Below are 24,716 nucleotides of genomic sequence, written 5' to 3'. Positions count from 1 at the left end.
AGTTTTGGACCTAAATCCATGCTACCCTCAGTTGGGAGGGTAGAACTATGTAAAGAAAATGGGGATGAATTTACTTGAGGTGCTTTCACTCCAGTGGAAAACAATGTTCACCCAATTGTGATCTGGAGAAGTCCTTACTGGAGAGTTTTCTGGGTCAACTCAATTAACTACCCATTAGATTAGTAATTGGTGCAGATTCCATTTAACACAAGTGTACTCTGCTGGAATGCATAGGAATTAGAATGCAGCCTTTATAAATACTGGATAGCCGAGCAGCTCTTCATGGAGAGAAGGGGTGGGGGGAGAGGGGTTACTCTTTTTTCAGCTAGAAACCATCTGTTTACGTGCTTTTTTTTCCCTTAAGAATTCTGGGAAAGCCAAATTTTAAAATTTGCATAGTGACAACATACAATATACCTGGCATTGACCAGTAGGATCATCTATATGTTATTATGCACAACCTTTACATTGACTGAATGGATATTCTTCCGTTGAGATAGTTGGAAGGGTTGTTCAGTGTGGAGCTCGAAAGCGACATGGGTACCATTGCTGAAAGGGCAGTGCATGCAGATGAGCGTGGCTGAGGGTCCTCATGATTTTTATTTAAAAGCTTTTTCTAAGTGTATTTGGAGTGTTAATACATATGTATTTTGGCGACGGCTTGCTGGCAGAGTTGTTTTCGGCTCTGTGGGACTGGATCAGCCCGGACCTGCTAGAAGTGTACGAGAGTATGCTCCTGGCCAGCAGTATGTCAGAAACCATGAGAAAAGGCATAATCACCCTCATCTACAAGCACAAGGGGGAAAGGGAGGAAATTAGAAATTGGCGACCCATTTCATTGTTGAATGTGGACTATAAGATTCTGTCCAAGGTCATCGCCAATCGGGTCAAATCCTCTCTGGAATTGGTGATCCATCCTGATCAGACCTGCACTGTGCCGGGCAGGAAGATCTCTGACAGCCTCGCGCTGCTTAGGGATATGATTGCCTATGTACAGGGCAGGGGTGTGGATACCTGCCTCATCAGCCTGGATCAGGAGAAGGCCTTTGACAGAATATTGCACACCTACATGTGAATGTGCTATCCAAAATGGGGTTTGGGGAGGGAATTCGCAATTGGATCCAACTGCTGTACACTAACATCAGTAGCGCAGTCTCAATCAATGGGTGGGAATCAGATAGCTTTCCGATTAAATCTGAAGTCAGGCAGGGCTGTCCTCTCTCGCCTGTTTTTTTCGTGTGTTGCATAGAACCCTTTGCTGAGTCCATCAGGAAGGATCCGGGCATAAGAGGAGTGATGATCCCAGGCAGTGGAGGCACTCAGGTCAAAGCCTCCCTGTACATGGACGATGTCGCCGTCTTCTGCTCGGATCCGCTGTCAGTGCGCAGACTGATCCACATCTGCGACTAGTTCGTACTGGCCTCGGGAGCCAAGGAAATCGTAGGAAGAGCGAGGCCATGTTCTTCGGGAACTGGCCTGACCGATCCTTTGTCCCCTTCACTGTCAGGGCTGACGGCCTGAAGGTGCTGGGGATATGGTTCGGAGGGTCCAGGGCATGGGTTAGAAACTGGAAGGAGCGAGTGTCTATGGTGAAAAGGAAACTGGGCATGTGGGAGCGACGCTCCCTCCATTGCGGGTAAGAACCTGGTCATCAGGTGTGAGGCACTCTCGCTGTTGCTGTACGTGGCGCTGGCCTGGCCCATTCCAGACTCCTGAGTGGTGGCGATCACCCAAGCCATCTTCTGCTTTATCTGGAGGTTGAAAATGGATCATGTCCGCAGGGACACGATGTACAAGCCTCTAGATAAAGGGGGAAAGAACGTGCCCAACATCGCCCTCATACTGATGGCCACCTTTGTGTGTGGCTGCATCAAGCGATGCGTAGACCCTCAGTATGCAAACACCAAACTACGTGCTGAGGTTCTACTGTCCCCAGTGTTGCGAAGGGTGGGTCTGATCACACTGCCGCGGAACGCTCCAAGTAGTTGGACCGTGCCGTACCACCTGTCCCTCGTGGAAAAACTTATGCAGAGAAACACTTTGACCACAAGTCCATCAGGCAGTGGTCGGCACGTAACGTCTTAGAGGCCCTGCGGGAAAAGGAGAGGGTGGATCCTGTGGGATGGTTCCCCGAGCAGACTGCCAAAGTCATTTGGCAGAATGCCTCATCGCCAGAACTTTCCAACAAGCACCAAGACGTAGCTTGGCTGGTGGTGAGAAAAGCCCTCTCTGTCAGATCCTTCCTACACGCCAGAGGTCTCACCCCCTCGCACGTTGCCCTTGAGGTGGCTGTGGTGGGGAAGAGACCATTGTTCACCTCCTTGTAGATTGTGCCTTTGCAAAGAAGTTCTGGAGAGAGATGCAGTGGTTTCTGTCGAGGTTCATCCCGAGCAGTTCTGTGACACAGGACTCTGTGCTCTACGGGCTGTTCCCAGGGACACACACCGAGACAAACATCAACTGCAGCTGGAGGATCATCAACTCGGTGAAAGACGCTCTTTGGTCTGCCCGTAACTTGTTGGTCTTCCAGCGCAAAGAGTTGTCCCCGACCGAGTGTTGCAGACTGGCACTTGCCAAAGTCCAGGACTACGTGCTGAGGGATGCTCTAAAGCTTGGGGCAGCTGCCACAAAGGCGCAATGGGGAAGAGTCGCTGCCTAAGACCTTTCTGCCACAGTGCACCGAGGGGCTGGGAACTGTAAAGAGCCCCTTGGGATGTACAGCTCAAAATGAATGTCTGCCAATGATTGTAATATTCATTGTTTGTACTGATACATCTTGTGTTTCATGTTGTAAAAGTTGAACCTGATTGTATTTTTGTGATGGTGATTTTGAAATGGTTTGAAATGTTGTTGAAGATTTATGAATAAAGTATATTTTTGCAAAAAAAAATATGTATTTTGATCAAATTTGTATTGTATAATTGTGTACCTAATCTCCGATTCTATGCATGTCTGGTTTGCAGTGCAATTATTGGTCGGAGCACCAAAGATTTCAAGAGATACTTATTCAACTTTGTTGCAACAATGCCAGCTGTAAGTTTGTTTTCTGTTACTTGTTATATCAACAGTTTTAGATAGCTAATACTGGGCTGAAAGTCATAAGTGAGCATATGCACTGATGTATCTACATCACCTAATATCCTATTTATTTTGTAAATTGATGAATTGTAATGATTACAAATTAAAGTTGGAAGAATTTTTCTGTTAGGATATTCTTGTTAGTTAAAATTATCAGTTGCCCTTCCTAAATACTGTTTTTAGTGATGCTAATTTATAATTTTTATTACTTCAGATATCTCTGGTAAATAATTTCCTGAAGTTCGGCTTGAATCAACTGAAACTCCGATTCAGAGTAAGACTCACCACCTACCTGTATGAGGAATATTTAAAGTAAGTCGGTAGCTATTGGAGCAATGTAGTATGGTATAGTAAATTTATATAGTCATTCAGAAATAGTACAGTCTTGTCTCTCTACTCTGATTATTTTGAATGAATAACATGGTATTACCCTGTTTGGTCATTATCAAACAACAATATAATTTTAAATTAGTGTTGAACAAAAAAGTCTTTGCTTATACTTCTTGGCATTTTAAGATACCCCAAGGGATCGATTTGAATCTGCAGTAGTTTTCAAACAAGGTGGTGTTGGGGTTGGGGGTTGCAAGAAGGAGCGAGTGCAAAACACACTCGCAGACCCTTCTACCAGAGTATGTTAGCTATCAGGCCGCATCTGCATGTCACTGAAGTGAAGGGGGAAGTAGCAGCTATTTGGTGTATGGAAGGAAGTTCAGGGAGCCTGAAGCCACGGCCAGTACCAAAAGAAGTCTCTCCTGGAAGAAAGCATGTCATTAGATTAGATGTTTCAGGAAGGCCCAGGGACGAGGGAAGCTGCAGATTTACCTTCATTTTAACTGCTTGCAGCAGTTAAGTGGCTGAGGTGCCTGCTGGAAGTAGGAAGTAACCTCATGAATTAATGCATATCATGCAATTTGAGAAACTTGCTGGAAGTCCCTCTGTAAGGAAGCTGCTACGAAGTAAAGCTTTTCATGTACCTTTTTTTTGATCCATTCGCGGGATGTCGGCTTCGCCGGCAAGGCCAGTTTTTATTGCCCATCACTAGTTGTCCGTCAGAAGGTGGTGGTGAGCTGCCTTCTTGAACTGCTGCAGTCTATGTGGTGTAGGTATACCCACAGTGATGTTAGAAAGAGAGTTCCAGGATTTTGACCCAGTGACAATGAAGGAATGGTGATACATTTCCAAGTCAGGATGGTGAATGACTTGGAGGAGAACTTCCAGGTGGTGGTGTTCCCATCTATCTGCTGCTCTTGTCCTTGTAGATTGCAGTGGTTGTGGGTTTGGAAAGTGCTGTCTAAGGATCCTTGGTGAATTCCTGCAGTGCATCTTGCAGATGGTACACACTGCTGCTACTGTGTGTTGGTGGTGGAAGGAGTGAATGTTTGTGGATGTTGTGCCAATCAAGCGGGCTGTTTTGTCCAGGACGGTGTCAAACTTCTTGAGTGTTGTGGGAGCTGCACTCATCCAGGCAAGTGGGGAGTATTCCATCACACTCCTGACTTGTGCCTTGTAGATGGTAGACAGGCTTTGAGGAGTCAGGAGGTGAGTTAGTCGTCTCAGGATTCCTAGCCTCTGACCTGCTCATGTAGCCACAGTATCTATGTGGCTAGTCCAGTTCAGTTTTTGGTCAATGGTAACCCCCAGGATGTTGATAGTGGGGGATTCAGTGATGGTAATGCCATTGAACATCAAGGGGTGATGGTTAGATTCTCTCTTGTTGGAGATAGTCATTGCCTGGCATTTCTGTGGTATGAACATTACTTGTCACTTGTCAGCTCAAGCCTGGATATTGTCCAGATCATTTGGACATGGACTGCTTCATTATCTGAGGAGTCGCAAATGGTACTGAACATTGTGCAATCATCAGCGAACATTTCCATTTCTGACGTTATGATGGAAGGCAGGTCATTGATGAAGCAGCTGAAGATGGTTGGGCCTAGGATAACTACCCCGAGGAACCCTGCAGTGAAGTCCTGGAGCTAAGTTGACTGACCTCCAACAACCACAACCATCTTCCTTTGTGCTAGGTATGACTCCGTTCAGTGGAGAGTTTTCCCCCTGATTTCCTTTGACTGCAATTTTGCTAGGGTTCCTTGATGCCACACTCATTCAAATGTAGCCTTGATGCCAAGGGCAGTCACTCTCACCTCACCTCAGGAGTTCAGCTCTTTTGTTAATGTTTGAGTCAACGTTGTTATGAGGTCAGGAGCTGAGTGACCCTAGCCGAGCCCACACTGGGCTTCAGTGAGCAGGTTATTGCTAAGCAATGCCACTTGATAGCACTGTTGTTGACCCCTTCCATTACTGATGATCAAGAGTAGACTGATGATGTGGTAACTGGCAGGGTTGGATTTGTCCTGCTTTTTGTCTGCAGAACATACCTGGGCAATTTTCCACATAGCCAGGTAGATGCCAGTGTAGTAGCTGTACTGGAACAGCTTGGCTTGCAAGGTCTCTTCATCCTTCTGGATGACACTTTGACCTGCTTTCTCCTTGAGGGAAAACCAAGCCGTCTTTCCCACTCAGGCCTGGGTTAAAATGTAAGCAGGGTTCCGTTGATATATTAGGATCCAGATTTACATTAACTCATGAGTCCCCTGACTGCTTTCGGCAGGCACCTCAGCCACTTAACTGTAGTGAGCAGTTAAAATGATGACCAGTGCAATTGCAATGGTATGGCATAATGCAGCATTTTAAAGCCCTGTTCCCACCAGGCAGATTTTATTAAAATCACATTCAAAGTTTTAATGCTTGGTGTGATCTAAGAGGAAGAGAATTAAAAATAGTAAGCTCTGATTTTGTAATGAGCAGAACATGTACCCCATATCTCCTTGGGCAGAGTATGCTGAAATTGCAATATAATGCCTGACTGCCCCACATCCCCTCCCCCTCCCCACCCATCTTTTTTGAATAAGCCACAGGTACAGGAAAAGCCTAATTACACTGACCTGCCTGTAGCATATTTTGTGGAAAATCAAATACAGGAGCACTTCTTAAAAATTTCCAACTAACCATAAATGTTGTGATGGTAACAGAAACATCGTTCAGAATGGCACAGCAGAGCAGTGTAGGTAACTGTGATCCCTTTTTGGATATTATAGAATGGAAGGTCCTGCTCAATTAGGGGTTGCACCAAAGAAAAATGGTCTTAATTTGGGCTGAAAGCCACTCTGTTAAAAGCTGTTGAAGGAAAAAAAGTCACTGACCTAGAACTGCTGTCACCCAGTTTCCCAAAACTTGACTGCAAACGAGAAAGAGCTATGCTTGTATCAGGCACTAGGTAAAGGCTAGTTTGTAATAGGTTGCCAAAAACTGCTGGCACTACTCTTAATTATTATCTCTTTGCTGTTGTACAATATGTCCTATTTTCAACACTTAAAATGCCATTGACCTTTTGTGGATTAGTCCATTTACAATCGCACTTTCCAGGAATTAAGTAATTTGCAGACTTGTATCCATTCTCTTAAGAGCCTTCCCATTCCTTTTTTCTTGCAAAAATCCAGTGAAGTTCATCTGCATTAATTTTTATCTCCAATCTGTCTGTATCTTTCGGAAACCTTTTGCAGACTTCCCTTGTTGTTCGCCAAACGCCTACTTTTGTGTTGTCACCAAATTTTGATATACAATCTTTCAAAATCAATGACAAGCTCGCAGGGCTGACGATTAATGAATCAGGCAGGCCAAATAGCGCATATCCAAGTATATTGCTGGATACTAGGGAGAAAATTAATGGAGTACTGGCTATGGTGATAACTTGATTCATTGGGTACTTCAAAGAGTTCCAGTGATTGGAAGTTTGCAAATGTTCCTGCATTTAAAAATGGGAACAAATCTACTGTAGCTAACTGCAGACCAGTTTAGCCTTGTACCAGTGCAGTGTAAAATAATGAAAATTATGCCAAGGGGTAAGTCCGACGAGTGCCAGTCTCAGCTCCGCTTGGAGCTGTTTTTTAAAAAATTTTGATGTGCTCCATTATGTGCATTGTACACAAATGATATTAACTCCCAACTGTCTCCCAGTCCCTGCTTTGAGTGGCAGGAACTTCAGTCAAAGCATTTGGGTTGTTTACTTTGGAACGGGGGAAGCTGAGGAGAGACCCATTTGAAGCGTATAAAATTATGAGGCTTCCGGCTAGAGTGAAGAGGAAGGTCCTACTTCCTTTGGTTGAGGGGTCCATACCAGGAGCTGTAGATTTAGGTTGAAACGTAGGAGGTTTAGTGGGGATACAAAGGGAAATCTTTTCATCCAGAGGGTCTTGGGGATCTGGAACTCACTGCCTGAAAGGGTGGTAGAGGCATAAACTCTTATTACATTTAAAAAGTACTTGGATGTGCAGCTGAAGTGCCATAACTTAAAAGACTGCAGACCAAGCCAGAAAATAGGATTATGCTGGATTGCTCCTGGTTTGCCGGCACTTACATGATGGGTCGAGTGGCCTCCTCCTGTGCTGTAAATTTCTATGATTAAAATTTCTATGCAGGAGGGTTGGAGAGTTTGCTGCCTGCTCAGCTCCCAATCCCCCCTTTTGTCCCCTGCAACCTCTGAATAAAAATTGGACTGATTGTTTTGTTCAGTTTTCATCTTTGATTCTATTGACATTTGCCACTCAATTATAAAGAAACCAGTGGAGTCCAAAAGTCTGTTGTGCAATTTATTTAACTGAGGAAATTTAATCAACTATTAGAAACTACAGTATTAACAGCCAATTTTCAATATTTTCAATGAAATTTTTCATTTAAACAGATATGTTTTTGTCCTGACAGAGGGTATACGTATTATAAAATGGGTAATCTTGACAACAGAATAGCAAATGCAGACCAACTATTAACTCAAGATGTGGAGAAGTTCTGCAACAGTGTAGTAGACTTGTATTCAAATCTCAGCAAGGTGAGTTATACACATCATTTCCCTTATCCTCCTCTAGGAATTACCACTAATTATAAACTTAAAATGAGATGATTGTATTATATTTCCATCCTTTGCAATATATATATTTTTAATTTAAACAATGTTGTGATTTTAATGTTCATTCACTGTACTCTTGTCACATCATTTTATAAGCTAATTTTTGATCTGTGACTTCTTTTCAGCCCCTTTTGGATATCTTCCTGTATATATTTAAACTAACAAGTGCAATAGGTGCTCAGGTGAGTTGAGAATAAATTAGTGAGCTAATTTTAACTAATAAGGGCTGCAAGATCTTCTCTTAACTTTGTAAGTACATGAGAGAAGTTTTCTACTAACAATTCTTCTGGTGGCGTAATTGTCAAAATGCCCAACCTAAATATTTATTTGATAAATATTACTATTCGAATTAACTAAACATGATAAAATACTTGGCATTTTAATGCAAAGATGTGAATGGAGCTGGTTGACTAATTTGTTTCTTTGCTCTTTTTGGCATATATGTATTTTGAGAATTTGTCCTATTGATATTACTGCAAAAAAGGAAATATATTTTTAAATCAGTTACTGTCTTCACCTTAGGGGCCTGCAAGCATGATGGCTTACCTGATCGTTTCAGGTCTGTTTCTGACTCGACTTAGAAGACCAATTGGTAAAATGACAGTGTCGGAACAAAGATATGAAGGCGAATACAGATATGTCAACTCACGGCTTATTACAAATAGGTGCGGAGGCATTTGGTAAAATTGGTGGTTTTACAAATTGTTTAAAAAAAATATTAATTGCTAACAATGGAACTGTTGATGTGGAACTTCTTCAGTGGAAGGATATGTAATGTTTTTCAACAAACTCCCTCCCCTCTTTCTCCCTCTACCATCCCTCCTATTTTTTGCCCTCTTATTCCATGAGGGGCATGTACAGGATGGATAGTGAGCAGCTGTTTCCATTAGTTGAAGGGTCAGTCACAAGGGGGCATAAGTTCAAGGTGAGGGGCAGGAGGTTTAGGGAGGATGTGAGGAAAAACATTTTCACCCAGAGGGTGATGATGGTCTGGAATGCACTGCCTGGAAGAGTGGTGGAGGTGGGTTGCCTCACATCCTTTAAAAAGTACCTGGATGAGCACTTGGCACGTCATAACATTCAAGGCTATGGGCCAAGTGCTGGTAAATGGGATTAGGTAGGTAGGTCAGGTGTTTCTCACGTGTCGGTGCAAACTCGATGGGCCAAAGGGCCTCTTCTGCACTGTGATTCTGTGATTCCAGCTGCAAAAGATTTATATGAGTGGTCTGTGCTGGCTTGCTGTTTTAAAGTCTTGGCATAACTGAAATCGGGGAGATCTGGGACCACATCTATACTCTTTGGTTCTCTGTGGGACAGCCTGTTATTGGGCTAATATACTGCTTGACTGAAGTATGAAAATGTTTAAAGCCCAAATGTTAAAGGGCCCAATAATTATGGAAAAGGCGTGGTGGAAACCAAAATCGACTAAAGAACTTTCTGAGCCTGGAATCATGGAGTTCCTACTGAACATAGCGGCAGGCCCTCATTATCATTTTTCTTTCTTTTGATTCCTGCTTGGCAGACAGCCAAATTGACAGCCTGGCCATTGACTTGAAGTTGGTGATCACAGCAGGGCAGGAGAGGCTGCAGTAGTCCGAGGAGAGTCTGAAGGTTTCCTTGAGGGGCTGGGGGAGCACACTTTCTACTCCCAGCCCACAAGCAATGATGAAAAAGACACTTAGCTTGTGCAGCCCACAGCTTCCGGCTCCTTTTCATTGCTGGGTTCCCTGACCTCTGGAAAATCTGTGCAGCAACTGCAAAATTTAAATCAGGTTCCCGATTGCACTCTAGGAGCTTGATTTAAACATGTTAACGAAGTGCTCCACTTCTGCATTGCACAACATTCAAACACCAAACCTGTAGCTGTAAAAATGACAGCAGGTGCATTTGCAGTGAGTTGGGATTCTGCTACCTGTCATTGTTAACCTTTTAACCTTCTGCCCATTGTGGAATTAGTAGTAAGTCCAAGATTTAAGTTTACAAATAAAGAACCATAATAAGCTATTGTACTTGTGTTCTTACAGTGAAGAAATTGCTTTTTATCATGGGAACAGTAGAGAGAAGCAGACTATACATACTACGTTTAAAAGGCTGGTAAGCAACCACCTTCATTCTGTGCAAATATTTGTAAAATTGTAGTTAATTTTAGACTTGCATATGGTGGTGAATTGTGAGATAAGGGAGAATTCTAAATATCATGGCCAATTCTGATAAAATTCAACAGAAAATCTTTTTTGAAATTATGTGTTTGTAATATGCTAAAATAGCAGGTACATTCTCAACATATTTGGTGCTAATTTAATATTTTTCTACTTCCAATTAAAATACCAACAGCAAATATTCTATACCAGGGTAGTTGATGTCACTCCGTAATGATTCTCGTAGGTTTCATATCCATCATTTTAAATTCACAGTTGTTGGGACAAAGGCTTATAGTGAGCCATTCTATGCTTTCAGTTAAACCTTGTCCTTCTCTATTTAGTAACAACCCATAACAGGCTTGCAGCGCAGAAGGAGGCCATTCAGCTCCTTGTGTTTGTTTTAGCTCTTTGCTATTGCAGTCCAAAACTAATCTCACTGTTCAGCCCACCCCAAATAACCCTATATCTTCTTCTGTCTTGTATATTAATCTACTTTTCCTTTTAAGAGACATAATCGTCTTTGACTCAGCTACCACTTGTGGCAAAGCAACTATGCTTTAATAACTCTCTGTAAAAATATTTCATTTGACTCCTCTCCTATCTCTCAGTGGCCATTTGAAATTGATGATCCATCATTGTTTACTCTCCAGCCAGAGAAAATATTTATTTTATTTTTATTCGCAGTGTTATGATCTTAAATGTGTCTATTAAACCTTCTCTAAACTTTCTCTCCACCAGTGGGAATCTCATATCCCTCATTTTATTCTAATTTCTCTTCCCTGGTTATCATTCTAAATGTATTTTTAACAGTTAAAATAATAAAACAGTGTGGGCTTGGAGAAACTATTAAGTTTTGTTCTTTCACAGTTCCTTTTGAAATTACATCATAAATCTGCTTGCCCTTATATGTGTTAATCGTGGCAATATTTTTGCGGGGTGTCCACTAGGCAGTGGAGTTATTCACCCATATCTGGGAGTTTGGTTCATGAGTATGCACGCCAGGGTGCGTCCACATGCCGATGGGCTTTCATACTGCATGTCTGGGAGCCAAACCTCTCGAGAGTTCCTCTGAAGCCTTGTGAGGGAATGAGTTTCCTTATCTAGCTGCGAGATGGCACATTTCAGGACTTGCAAATGGAGAGGCTGTGTAATGACAGGGAGAGATTTACACATTTGGCTCTCTTTTTCTCATTGCTGCTAGCCAGTGGTGTAGGCTGTAACTGAGAAGCAAACTAGCACACAAAAGTGGAAAGCTTGCTACCTGTCTTCATCCACACATTCGACACATCACATTGACCTGTTGGACACACACAAACTTGAACTCTTGCACCCTAAGCAAGAATCATACCCTTAGACCCGCGAGCCAGCAATGGGTGAATAGCTCTTCTGCCTTGTGGATAACTCGGGAGAGTTGAAGGCGATGGGAGTAAACCCTGACAAAAATTTTGGCGTGGAGTCCAAAGGCAGACTGATGTCTAAATATGTCACCTTTCCAGCAACTCCTACAACCAAGCTAGTGCTTCAATCGGGGAGGTCGAGAGGGGACCCTGAAATCTCCATAAATTTTGCCCAGGCTTGCGCCCTGGAGAGGAAACTCCAGTTTCACTACAAAGCATTAACACAACACGGGAGACAGCAATTAAGAGTATTAAGCCCAATTCGATTGGCATAGAGAACGTGCTATCTCCAATGATTGGAGGAATCACCATGTCCCACCGGTTGGCCGCCATCCATTTCAAGTCAGGCAGCCCCCGACTAGTAAAGTGCCGACTTGCCACTGTCCATCTGATTTAATGGGTGCTTGGATCTTAGAGAGTCTGCTCAACAAATGGATGGAATCCATCGCACGAGGCAAACAAATGAAACAAAAAGAAAGAGAAGGCCAACTCTTCAATTGGCAAACTGGAACATCAGGACCAAGTGCGCAAGATTGACAGATGGTTTGCAGAAGACTCAATGCACTGAGCCCCTAGAAGTAAAAGTCCGACAGACTTGGTGTACCAATGACTACTGGCCACAACTTTGCCAGAATTCCTAAATGTCATTCGACACGAAATGCTAGGGGCATGTATGAAAGAATCAAAAAGTCAGGTTCATCAGCAAAGAAAATGGCTTCATTGAACATAAAGGCAGGGGAGGTGGTCACCGACTGACTACAATAAACAGTTGGAGAGATGGGTGGAACACTACCTTGGGTTGTACTTGGGGAGAACACTGTCACCTAGGAAGCTCTGGACATCATAGCCTACCTGTCATTACAGAGATTGATATTGAACCCACAGTTGAGGAGCATGGTAAAGTTACGACTCGCTTGCCTTGGGCAAAGCTCCGGGTGCTAATGTTATACTGCCCAAACTCATCAAGCATGGGAATCCAGCACCCCTGCAGCATATGAATAAACTTCTTTGCCTACCAGCCTGCTGGACTTTACTTCAAGAGGCTCAGTGCTTTGAGTCTCTGCTGGAGGGAGGGAGCAATGCCCCACCATATTCCTGATGCAAAGATTGTAACTCTGCGCAAGAACTGGGATGATTACAGTGATTGCAGCATCTATCAAAGTACCTCCCTGCTGATCATCATGGGAAATGGATTTGTCCATCTTACCCCTCAGACTGCAGATCCTAGTTGAATGCATTAACCCCAAATCCCAGAATGTTTTCAGAACTGGAAGATCTACATTTAACATGATATTCTCAGCCCAGCAGCTGCAAGAGAAATATTTTGAACAAAGGAGACTACTTATATATCGATCTCACCAAGGCATTTGACCATGTGAATGGAGGCTATCTATTTATGCTGCTGGAAAAATTTGGCTGAAGCTGCTCAATATGATCTCTTTCCATTTACAACATGATGGGTATGGTCAGCTATAATGGGGCAACATTAGAACCCTTTGAGATCTGTAGTGGGGTTAGACAGGGTTGTGTTTTGCCACCGGCGCTCTTTGGCATCTTCTCTTGGTTGCTGTCATATGCCTTCAGGTCATCTACAGAGTGTGTCTACTTACATACCAGAACTGACGGAAAGTTATTCAACCTTGCTCATCTGAGAGCCAAGGCAAAAGTTGCACCAAGTCCTCATCAGAGAGCTGCTCTAAGCTGACAACGCTGCACCATACCAAGGAATACCTTCATGGCAAATGGACAGACTTTGTCGTGCCTGTAAAGTTTGTTTTGACCATCAGTATCAGGAAGACTAATGTCTGGTCCAGGATATTGCCATACTGTCATATATCAGCATTGACAATGTGACGCTGGAGGTTATTGGTGTTTTCACATATTTAGACTCCACAATTACCGGCAATTTGTCACTCAATGCTGAAATCAACACATACGTCGCAAAAGCTGCAGCTGTTACATCCAATTTGAGCACGAGTATGGAAACACAGGAACCTGACTGAGAACACCAAATTCCTGGTCTACCAAGCCTGCTTCCTTAGTGCACTCCTCTACAGTGCTGAGGCCTAGACAACATATATTAGGCAGGAGTAAATGCTGAACAGTTTCCACCTTTGCTGTCTCAGACGTACCCTTGGCATCTCTTGGCAGGACAAGGTCACCGACTCGGAGGCCCTGGAGCCTGCTAATTTCATCAAGATTGCTAAGCTAATGGCATTCTCGCTGGCTCGGCCACATTCATCAGTTGGATGACGGCCGTATACCCAAAGACCTTCCATATGGTGAATTGGTTACTGGGTCATGAGCTTCTGGGCATCCATATTTCTGCTACAAGGACACCTGCAAGCGAGATATGAGGATGGTGAACATTGCCACTGACAGCTGGGAGATGGTTGTTGGTGGCCAAGACCTCTGGAAGCTGATTGTTTGTTTGAAAGAGCATTGGAAGAGAGAAGCAGAAACAAATAGTTCAGCTGGCCAAGAAGCAGATCCTGAGAAAACAGAGGCCAGCAAATCCTGCACCTTCTCAGCCCATGGTTTTCCTTAGCAACAAATGTGCTGAAGATTGCCATGCCACACCAGGCGATGCTTCACACAACATTGACCATCGCGGCGGAAGCCATTGTCTCATGACACTGAAGACTGCCACCGCTTCCTTTCGAGTGAGACCAAGTACATATTAAGTAATGTGCAAGTACTGAATTGTGTTCAATTTATAAAGCCATTATCTGTTAAGCTGTTCAAAATAACATTTTATTTTTGATAGTTACCGTATATGTAACAAGATACTATGGTAGTGCTAAACTTGAGTGTTAGGCAATATGCATGAGAAGTATTCTGGTCATCATATCTATCATAGCCCGACATTGACTTGATGGGCCAAATGGCAACCTTCTTTGCTGTAATGACTATGCCACATGCTAAATGTGATTTGTGCTTATCCAATATAACATAGAGCCATAAAGGTGTACAGCACAGAAAAAGGCCCTTTGGCCCATCGAGTCTGAACCGGTGAAACAAGTACCTAACTATTCTAATCACATTTTCCAGCACTAGGCCCATAGTCTTGTATGCCATAGCATCGCCAGCGCACATCCAAATAGTCCTTAAATGTTATGAGAGTTTCTGCCTCTACCACCCTTTCAGGCAGTGAGTTCCAGACTCCCACCACCCTCCGGGTGAAAAAATTCTTCCTCATGTCCCCTCTAAACCTCCTGCCCCTTTGCCCCTTACCTTAACTCTATTCCCCCTGGTTATTGATCCCTCCACCAAGGCAAAAAGCTCCTTGCTGTCTACCTTATCTATGCCCTTCATAATTTTATACATCCCAATCATGTCCCCCTTCAATCTCCTCTTCTTCAGGGAAAATAACCCCAGGCTATCCAATCTCTCCTCATAACTAAAACTCTCCAGCCCAGGCAACATCCTGATAAATCTCCTCTGCACTCTCTCGTGCAATCACATCCTTCCTATAAAGCGGATTCCAGAACTGCACACAATACTCTAGTTGTGGCCTTACCAGCATTTTTTACAGTTCCAGTATAACCTCCCTGCTCTTATATTCTGTGCCTCAGCTAATAAAGGCAAGTATTCAAAATGCCTTCTTAACCACCTTATCTACCTGTCCCGCTCCCTTAAGGGACCGGTGGACATGCACACCAAGGTCTCTCTGATCCTCGGTACTTCCCAGGGTCCTACCATTCATCGTGTACTCCCGTGCCTTGTTTGTCCTGTCCAAGTGCATCACCTCACACTTATCCAGATTAAATTCCATTTGCCACTGATCAGCCCATCAATATCCTCCTGTAATCCAAGGCTATTCTCCTCACTGTTTACCACCCTACCAATTTTCGTGCCATTTGCGAACTTACTGATCAACCCTCCTACCTTCAAGTCTAAAACATTTATATATACCACAAACAGCATGGGACACAACACCAATTCCAGTGGAACCCCACTGGACACAGGCACCCAGTCACAAAAACACCCCTCGACCATCACCCTCTGCTTCCTGCCACTCAGCCAATTCTGGATCCAATTTGCTAAATTGCCTTGGATCTCATGGGCTCTTACCTTCGTTATCAGTCTTCCATGCGGGTCCTTATCAAAAGCCTTGCTAAAGTCCAAGTAGACTACGTCAAATGCATTGCACATAATTTTGTAATTTCATAAAATGATTACTAAATGACCATTTATTCCGTACAAACTATTTCTAACACGTACATATATTTGCACTGTCAGTAGCACTGGTTGTTGTATAAGTTCTTTCTTCTGTTTATTTACCACAATAGTTATATTTTGATTTGCGTGGCCAATTCAAGATAGTGCTGAAGTCTATACACTAGCCTGTTTTCATCAGAGATTCTAGCAGGTTTGACATTGTCCTTATAACTTATAAGCCATCCAAGTTAATTTGTAAGTATGTTTATCTGTAATTTTTCATCTCTCCTAACTGGGATCTAGTTGCATTTTAAAAAAAATCAATACAACAGATTTTGTATATTTTTCACAATTAGGTTGATCACCTGCACAATTTCATCGTTTTTCGTTTCACCATGGGATTTGTGGACAGTATAATTGCCAAATGTAAGTAATATACACAGCCAAAATTATGATTTTTATAATAACCATCCTAATGGATGCAGGAAAATGTGCAGGAAAGTACAATGCTATCTGAAAATTTAAAAGATCTTGTACTTTGTTAACTTTCAGTTATTGTGCCAATGTGCTTTGGGTGCTATGTGGGAATTTATTTGTTCAAAGACATTTAAGAACACAAAGCCAAGGATGGGAAAAGTCAAGGTTGACCCTCTGATATTCAGTTCAACCACTCAGTATTAAATTGTATCTCCAACTCCCCTACTGGTAGTTTATCTGGTAGAACATTCCAAATATTCATCACCCTTTTGAGTAAAGATTTCTGAGGTTTGTTTTAAATTTACTTTTCATTTAAAATTAGATCATCTTATTCAGCTGGTCCTCTTTGCATTGGAACCGCCTGCTGGAACACATTCAGAAAAAAGTTGACAAATGATTAGCCTGACATTGCCTTATTACCAGGAATTTGTAATAATCATTTCTTGAGTATTGCTGAAGAAAAGAGACATGCTGTTGAAGCTTTTCATCTTGCAGTCATCAAGACAGCCGCAAGAATGCGAAATTTCAAAGGCGGATCAATTTATACTGCATGAGAAAATGGGGTGCTGAATAGTTGGCTCTGGTTAAGACTTTGCTGTGGTGAATGCACCAGGGAGCTGTTGTCACTCATGGTTTTGTTTATTCAAAAAGTTGCAATGCCTGGGCATATTACTTTTGCCTGCAGAGGTCCCATACATATATGTAGCTTCTAGCAAGTATAAGTGAGCAAATCCTATCTGATTGTGGAATCACGTCTAACGTTAGGTGTTTATGTTCTGAGTTCTGCAAGCATGGGTTGGTTAAGTACGGTCAGTACTCTACCTATTGCAACCAGCCGATGGGACATGTGCTAAGAATTACAGTAACAACCAATTTAAGGTTATCAGTCTGGCTCACAACATAGCTCGCTTAAGCTTACTGAAAGCTACATATATTCATATGCAGGATCCTGTTCTCTGCAAGCAAAAGGAATATGTCCAGACATTGCACCTTTTTTGAATAGAGAAAAGCATGGGGGACAATAGCTTCCTGGTGCATTTACTATGGCAATGTTTCAACCATTCAGAGTTGACTTGCCAACCAATCAGCACCTCTTTTCTCATACAGTATAAATGGCTGTTCCCTTTGAAATTTGGCATTACTGTGTCTGGCCTGATGAGTGCAAGGCAAAAAGCTTCGACAGCATGTCTCTTTCTTCAGCATTATTTAAGTTCTGCACTATCAAGCGGCTATTTTATCTGTTCTTATTTATACTTGACGGATAGATTTAATGGATCCTAATCTAAACTCTGTTTAGTGAACTAATTGGTTTGAATGCAGAAGGCATTCATTTTATTTTGATTATGTTGTTTACACCTTAATGTTTGTGGTTCTACCTCTTTAGCCAATGAAAGTAATATAGAACTAGGCAATCACTGAATGACAAACCAATGTACACACTGGTAAATGAACATTGTACAGTGAACCGTCCTATAACGAATCCTGGAATTTGCACCCCAAATTGTGTCCGAAGCTGAGTTCATTTTGCAGATGCCAAATTACACTTTAGTTTATTCATTTCAATCTATCAATGGCTTCTGTTTCCATTCCCACACAGTTACCTCGGGTGTCCCCCAAGATCTATCCTTGGCCCCTTCCTATTTCTCAGCTATATGCTGCCCTTTGGTGACACCATCCAAATTTCAACCTCAGTTTCCACATATATGCTAATGGCACCCAGTCTTGCCTCACTGCCACCCCTCTTGGCCCTTGCACTGTTTCTACATTGTCAGACTGCTATCTGACATCCAGTACTAGATAAGCAGAAGTTTCCTCCAATTAAATATTGGGAAGACTGAAGCCACCGTCTTAGGTCCCTGCCAGGAACTCCACTCTCAACCACCAACTCCATCGCTCTCCATGGCACCTTTTTGATGCTGAAACAGACATTCATAATCTTGATATTATATTTGACCTCGAGATGAGTTTTCAGTCATATATCTGTACCATCACCAATTTCTAATTTGTTACCTTCTGATATTCAGTTTAACCACCCAGTATTAAATTGCATCTCCAACTCCCCTACAACAGTAGCTTATCTGGTAGAACATTCCAAATATTCATCACCCTTTTGAGTAAAGATTTCTGAGGTTTGTTTTAAATTTACTTTTCAATTAAAATTAGATAATCTTTTTCAGCTGGTCCTCTTTGCATTGGAACCGCCTGCTGGAACACATTCAGAAAGTCTTGCCAAGTGATTAGCCTGATACTGTCATATCACCAGGAATTTGTATTAATCATTTCTTGAGTATTGCTGAAAAAAAGAGACATGTTGTTGAAGCTTTTCATCTTGCAGTCATCAAGACAGCCACAAAAATGCCAAATTTCAAAAAGGGATCGTTACATCAGCCATCACCATCCCTGACTCAGCACTTCTGTTGCTAAAACTTACATCCATGCCTTTGTTACCTCCAGACTCGACTATTTTAACAGCCTCCTACATTTTACCTCCATAAATTTGGGATCATTTAAAAACTCTTCTCCCCATGTCCTAATTCACACTGAATTCTATTCACCTATCATCCCTGTGCTCTCTGACCTACCCTGATGCCTGGTTAAGTAACACCTCAGTGATAAAACCTTCATTCTTGCTTTCAAATCCCTTCATAGCCTGGCCCCTTCCTATCACTCTAATCTCCTCCAGCCCTATAACCCTCTGAAATATCTGTACTCCTCTAATTATGGTCTCTTGAGAAACCCAGGTTTTAAATGTTCCACCTTTGATGGCTGTGCTTTCAGTTACCCAGGCCCAAAGCTCTGAAATTCAGTCCCCAAAACTTTTTGCCCCTCTACCACACTTTTTACCTTTAAGACACACCTTAAAACCTAACTCTTTGTCCAAGCTCTGGGCATCTTCCCTAATATCTTATGTTGGTCAGTGTCAGTTTTATAATGCCTCTTTGAAGCACCTTGGGACGCTTTATTATGTTAAAGGCACCATATAAATAGCTTTGTTGTTTTTCTTGATGCAAACAGCACACTTGGAGGATACTCGTATTTGGGTGTTGAGGATATAACCAGTTTTGTAGATGGAGATTTGTTTGGACAGAGAGATTGATAAGTACACATAAAAGACCAAAGAAACTTGTGGGTTTTGCCATTACCTGTGCAGTTCACTTAGAATTTAAATTTAAAATATTTTCTAATTGCTGTTGTAAATAGCCAGGACAAGATCTCATTTCCTGCTACTTTTTGAAAACTATTACTTCGTTTTTTACTATCTCAGTCAGAAGAGAGCAGGATCTTGTTGCAATCGTGTAGAAAGGATATTAACCTAATTTCTCAAGTTTTGCTATAAGATTTCCAGGGAATGCCAACATATACAGAGAAGTGAAAGAAACAAAAAACAAAAAACTGCGGATGCTGGAAATACAAAACAAAAATAGAATTACCTGGAAAAACTCAGCAGGTCTGGCAGCATCAGCGGAGAAGAAAAGAGTTGACGTTTCGAGTCCCCATGACCCTTCGACAGAATTAGGTGAATCCCCAACTAGGGGATTCACCTAGTTCTGTCGAAGGGTCATGAGGACTCGAAACGTCAACTCTTTTCTTCTCCGTCGATGCTGCCAGACCTGAGTTTTTCCAGGTAATTCTGTTTTTATACAGAGAAGTGGTTAGACAAAAAGAGAGTTGTACCATTGAACAGCCCCAGGTACAGATGCTATCTTAACCCAGAACTGAGATTGGACAAGATATGTAATTCGATTTGTGGCACTGTTCTAAACTCTAAAACTCTTCCTTCAATTTTGTATTCATCCTTTTCTGGTTTCCTTTAGGGCGCTGGTTGTAACTAAGTTAAAAAAAATGTAAAGATACGAGTTTTACCCTTTTGAAATATTGTTGGATCTTCATCCATTGAAACATTTCATTGACAAAATATGCTGATTTTTGTTTACGAAGTATGTTTCCTTGACACATGACTGGATTTTCTAAAATACTGTGTTTTTAAATTTATTACAGATCTTGCCACTGTTGTTGGCTATCTGGTAGTAAGCCGACCTTTCTTGAATCTCTCTGACCCTCGCCATCTGAAAAGTAACCACGCTGAACTTTTGGAGGTAAGTGTTGATTGGGGTTTCCTCTCTACATGTAAGTGCCAGAAGAGGCAGTTTTTTGGCATTTGCAAGCAATGAAGTCAGTTTTTGTTCCTTTCAATGTGATCGAGAGTAAAACCAAATTTATTCTTTTAAAATTGATTAAGCTTTGCTTTCTTTCTTAGGACTACTATCAAAGTGGTCGTATGTTGCTGAGAATGTCTCAGGCACTTGGAAGAATTGTGCTGGCTGGCCGTGAAATGACAAGATTGTCCGGGTAAGCTCAGTGTACCTAGCTCGTTTTGTAGTTCCTATTTCTAGGTATTTTCCATTAGTTTCCTGTCAATTCAAAATTAAAGTTGGTACGAAATTGCTATAGCCCGAGAACACATGCTATCAAGTGATGTCTTAACACACAAACGTAAAGGAAATTTATTGTAAGTTTCATGAACAGGAGTAGGCTGGTCAATCCCTTCAGGCTGTTCCCATCATCAGTTCAGATTATGGCTGATCTGTGCCTCTACCCCAGTTACCTGCCTTTGTACCTTGATGCCCTTATTGAACAGAAATATATCAATCCCAGTCTTAAAAATTTCAATGCACTCAGTATCCACAGCCTTTTGGGGGAGAGCATTCCAGATTGCAGTGAAAAAATCTTCACTGATTTCATTTTTAAATTGCCTAGCTCTAAGATTATGCCCCCTTGTTCTGGATTCCCCATCAGAGCAATTAGTTTCTCTGGTATCTACCCTATTACATCCTTTTTCCTAATTTTAAGCATATCAATTGGATCAGCTCACAACCTTCTAAACTCTAGGATTCCCAAGTTTATGCAATCTCATCATGATATAATTCCAGAGCTTCAGTGGCCAAATCTGAACATTGTGTTCTAGATGGGGTCTGATTAAGGCTCTGTACAACTTAAACATCCTTTCCTCCTCTTTGTATTCCAGTCCTCTTGAAATAAAGTCTAACATTCCATTAGCCTTTTTCATTACATTTTGAACAAGTGCAAAATTTTTACAAGATTCTAGTGAATATCCAATTCTCTTAATACCTCCATAGTTCCTAGTCTCTTGCAATTGAGAAATTATCCCTATTTGGATCTATAGTTGATGACCTCACATTCCCCTATGTTGACCTCCACCTACCACAGTTTTGCTCACTCACTCAATTTGATTTTGTCCCTTTTTGTAGCGTGCTTTCAGCTATGCAATTTACTGTACTCCTAATTCACAAGTTGGAGTTTACTCATATCCTACTTCCAAGTTCACAATTCTGTTGAAACCATTGGGGTATTTTTTAAGGGTAATTTTGTATGAATAGGCTGCCAAACATTATGGTTGAACAGTTGTGGACAGTACACTCTAGAATATTTGATATTTGCTGTTAGAAGCCGAGACTCTCTGCTAGCATAGTAGGCTTGTAAGATTAGCTCTTGCATGTTGATATGTTTCAACAATCACAAATGTGAAACAAAAGCTTTAAATGCTAGTGATCCTAGTATTTGTGATTTTATGACATCAGCATTACTTCAGTGTAATGTTTCTTTCATTCATTAATATTTGCGAAAAATATCAACATGAGTATAAAGTAGGTTTTCGCTAACTAACTCTAGTCAAGTACTGAAGCATGTAAATAACTTGTTAAATACAAGTTTTTGTGGCTTTAAAGAGTTAATAATCTTTGCACATAATATTCATTTATTATCCTGGTTTAATATTTTTGTTGTATCAGTTCTATTAAAAATGACAGCCTTTAGATCACACTGTGGAAATCTACTAAATCTTTCAGATATGATCTTATTTCTATTTAGCTTCACAGCTCGAATTACTGAATTAATGCAAGTTTTGAAAGAATTAAATAGTGGAAAATATGAACGCACAATGATTTCCCAACAGGATAAGGGTGAGTATCCTAATGAATGTGGCATTCTTGAAGGTTTTTGTCTATGTAGAAGAGAACAGATTTGCATCAGCATAAACTTTTGACAAAGCAGTATCCTGTAAATTGGTTTTTAATCTGATATTTTGAGTTGTTTAGAAGTTTGATATTTTTTTGATCCTGGAATCCTGACCTGTGCTAAATTAGCCTGGATGACAGTGGGACATTACAAAAGTAAAATACTGCAGATGCTGGAAATCTGAAATAAAAACAGAAAATGCTGGAAATACACATCAGGTCAGGCGAATCTATTGAGAGGGAAACAGAGTTAACCTTTCATCAGAACAGTCAGTTCATAGACCTGAAACACTTAACCAGTGGGATATAATAGGTGGCATCTCGGGCTGGGGAAAGAAAGTCAACCAGGGTGCATATTACTGATTGCTATCCAGTGATCACTGCAAAAATGTGCATATATGTGAACACCAGGCAAGGAAAGAATCAACTTCCTTAGTGGAATAACACCCCTAAAGTCATTGCGGAAAACAAAAGCTCACGGTGTAGGGGGTAACATATTAGCATGGGTAGAAGATTGGCTGGCTGGGAGAAAACAGTGAGTAAGCATAAATGGTTCATTTTCTGATTGGCAGGATGTAATGAGCGAGGTCCCGCAGGAGAGGAATTGGACATAATAGTAATGCTTCTGTTACACAGGGCATTGGTGAGACCACATCTCGAATACTTTGTGCAGTTTTGGTCTCCTTATTTAATGAAGGATATTAATGCATTGGGGTGGCTCAGAGGAGGTTTACTAGATTAATACCTGGAATGAGTGGGTTGTTTTATGAGGATAGGTTGGACAGACTAGGCTTGTTTCTGTTGGAGTTTAGAAGAGTGAGGGGTGATTTGATTGAAGTATATAAGATCTTGAACAGTCTTGACAAGATGGATGTGGAAATGATTTTTCCTCTTGTGGGTGAGCCTAGAGCTAGGGGCGCCCTTTTAAGACAGAGATGAGGAGAAATCTTTTCTCCCAAAGGGTTGTGCGACTTTGGAACTCTGCTTCAGAAGGTGGCGGAGGCAGGGTCATTGAATATCTTTAAGAGGGAAGGTCGATAGATTCTTGTTAGGCAAGGGAAGCAAAAGTTATCAGGGGTAGATGGGCTTGTGGAATTAGTAATACAAACAGATGTTAGGAAATAGAGATAGTTTAAGTAAGTTATATTTGTACTTGTGGGTGTTACAAATGAGTTTTCGCTTTAAAGTTTAAGTTTGATTTGCGTTTCTGTATTTGTGTGTTAAGAAAAAGGTCAAGTAGAGTTTTAGTTTCACTTTAAAAGGTGCCTGCATTTTTAATTTCGTTAGGTTGATTCCTGGGATGAAGGGGTTGACTTATGAGGAATGGCTAAACAGGTTATGCCTTTATTCATTAGAGTTTAGAAGAGTGAGGGGTGATCTTGTTGAAACATACAAGATTCTAAGGGGGTTTGATAGGGTAGATGTTGAGAAGATGCGGGGGATTCACGAATTAAGGGACATAGTACAGAATAAGGGGACACATTTAGAACTGAGATGCAAAGGAATTTCTTCTGAGGGTAGTGAATGCCTGGAATTCTCTACCCCAGAGAGCTGTGGAGGCTAGATCACTGTAAGTATTTAAAGAGGAGGTAGATAGATTTTTGAAATATCGGGGAGTTGAGGGCTATGAGGACTGGCACGAAAGAAGAGTTGAGGCTGTGGCAGATCAGCCATGATCTTATTGAATGGCAGGGCAGGCTTGCGGTGCCGAATGGTCTACCCCGCTTCTATTTCTTATGTTCTTATGTAAGGAATTTTATGACTCCTACAGAGAAGTTAAGCAAACATGAGTAGAAAAAGCTGTTCTGTTGCCTAGCATCAGGGTCCCAGAGAGAGAGCTTGCGCACGCACACACACACACACACAAACACAAAACACCCTGTTAACTGACGTTAGGAGTGAGGAGCAGAGAAAGGCTTCAAGCTTAAAGTGATAGAGGCTTGGGAAAACTTAGAAGGTCCAAAGAGACAAGCATTGGTGTACTGTTTACAGCTGAGTTGGTGTGAGAGAGTGCGTGGAAGACAGCTTGGATGCGTGTGGTGACCCAGGGAAGAGGAACATCGGGAGCCGAGTTTGAAACACTGGAGGTGAACTCTTGTGGAAGGCATCTGAGAGAAAGCATTAGTTTGGGAGAAGATTCCAAGGAGAGTTCTTGGAGAGTGGAGAATGGAAATCCTCACATGAAAGAGGGAGTCCAGTGAGACCGGTTGGCTCGTGGTGTAACAAACATCTGGGGAGAGTTGAGGAGAGATCCACAGCATCTGGTTGAGGTGGCATCTGTCGCTTGGCTTCAGAGTGCAGTGTGTCTGACCACAGGTCGCCCGTTGGTTTACTTGGACACTGTGCTTCTTGTGGGCATTAGAGTATAGGATAGCTTTTGTAACTTGTGTTATCCTTACACATCTATATATATCTGTAAAGTTATAGTTGTGGGTGAAGGAGTATTGTAGCATAGTTAATTTTT

General features: G+C 41.8%; 1 protein-coding gene across 1 annotated transcript in view; it reads left to right on the top strand.

Moving 5' to 3' along the window:
* abcd3a (ATP-binding cassette, sub-family D (ALD), member 3a) overlaps window positions 1-24,716 on the top strand; it is an 83,638-nt gene that overhangs the window by 36,493 nt on the left and 22,429 nt on the right. The window contains exons 5-14 of the mRNA XM_041208507.1: window positions 2,964-3,033; window positions 3,293-3,390; window positions 7,840-7,963; window positions 8,167-8,223; window positions 8,564-8,706; window positions 10,066-10,135; window positions 16,097-16,166; window positions 20,217-20,314; window positions 20,476-20,567; window positions 22,107-22,198. Coding sequence (XP_041064441.1) covers window positions 2,964-3,033; window positions 3,293-3,390; window positions 7,840-7,963; window positions 8,167-8,223; window positions 8,564-8,706; window positions 10,066-10,135; window positions 16,097-16,166; window positions 20,217-20,314; window positions 20,476-20,567; window positions 22,107-22,198 — 914 coding nt within the window. The remainder of the gene's footprint in view (window positions 1-2,963; window positions 3,034-3,292; window positions 3,391-7,839; window positions 7,964-8,166; window positions 8,224-8,563; window positions 8,707-10,065; window positions 10,136-16,096; window positions 16,167-20,216; window positions 20,315-20,475; window positions 20,568-22,106; window positions 22,199-24,716) is intronic.

The sequence above is a fragment of the Carcharodon carcharias genome, chromosome 16 (genome assembly GCF_017639515.1).
Source record: "Carcharodon carcharias isolate sCarCar2 chromosome 16, sCarCar2.pri, whole genome shotgun sequence".
Lineage (NCBI taxonomy): Eukaryota > Metazoa > Chordata > Chondrichthyes > Lamniformes > Lamnidae > Carcharodon > Carcharodon carcharias.
The sequence above is the reverse complement of the archived record's forward strand: the minus strand, read 5'-3'. Positions and strand labels throughout refer to the sequence as shown.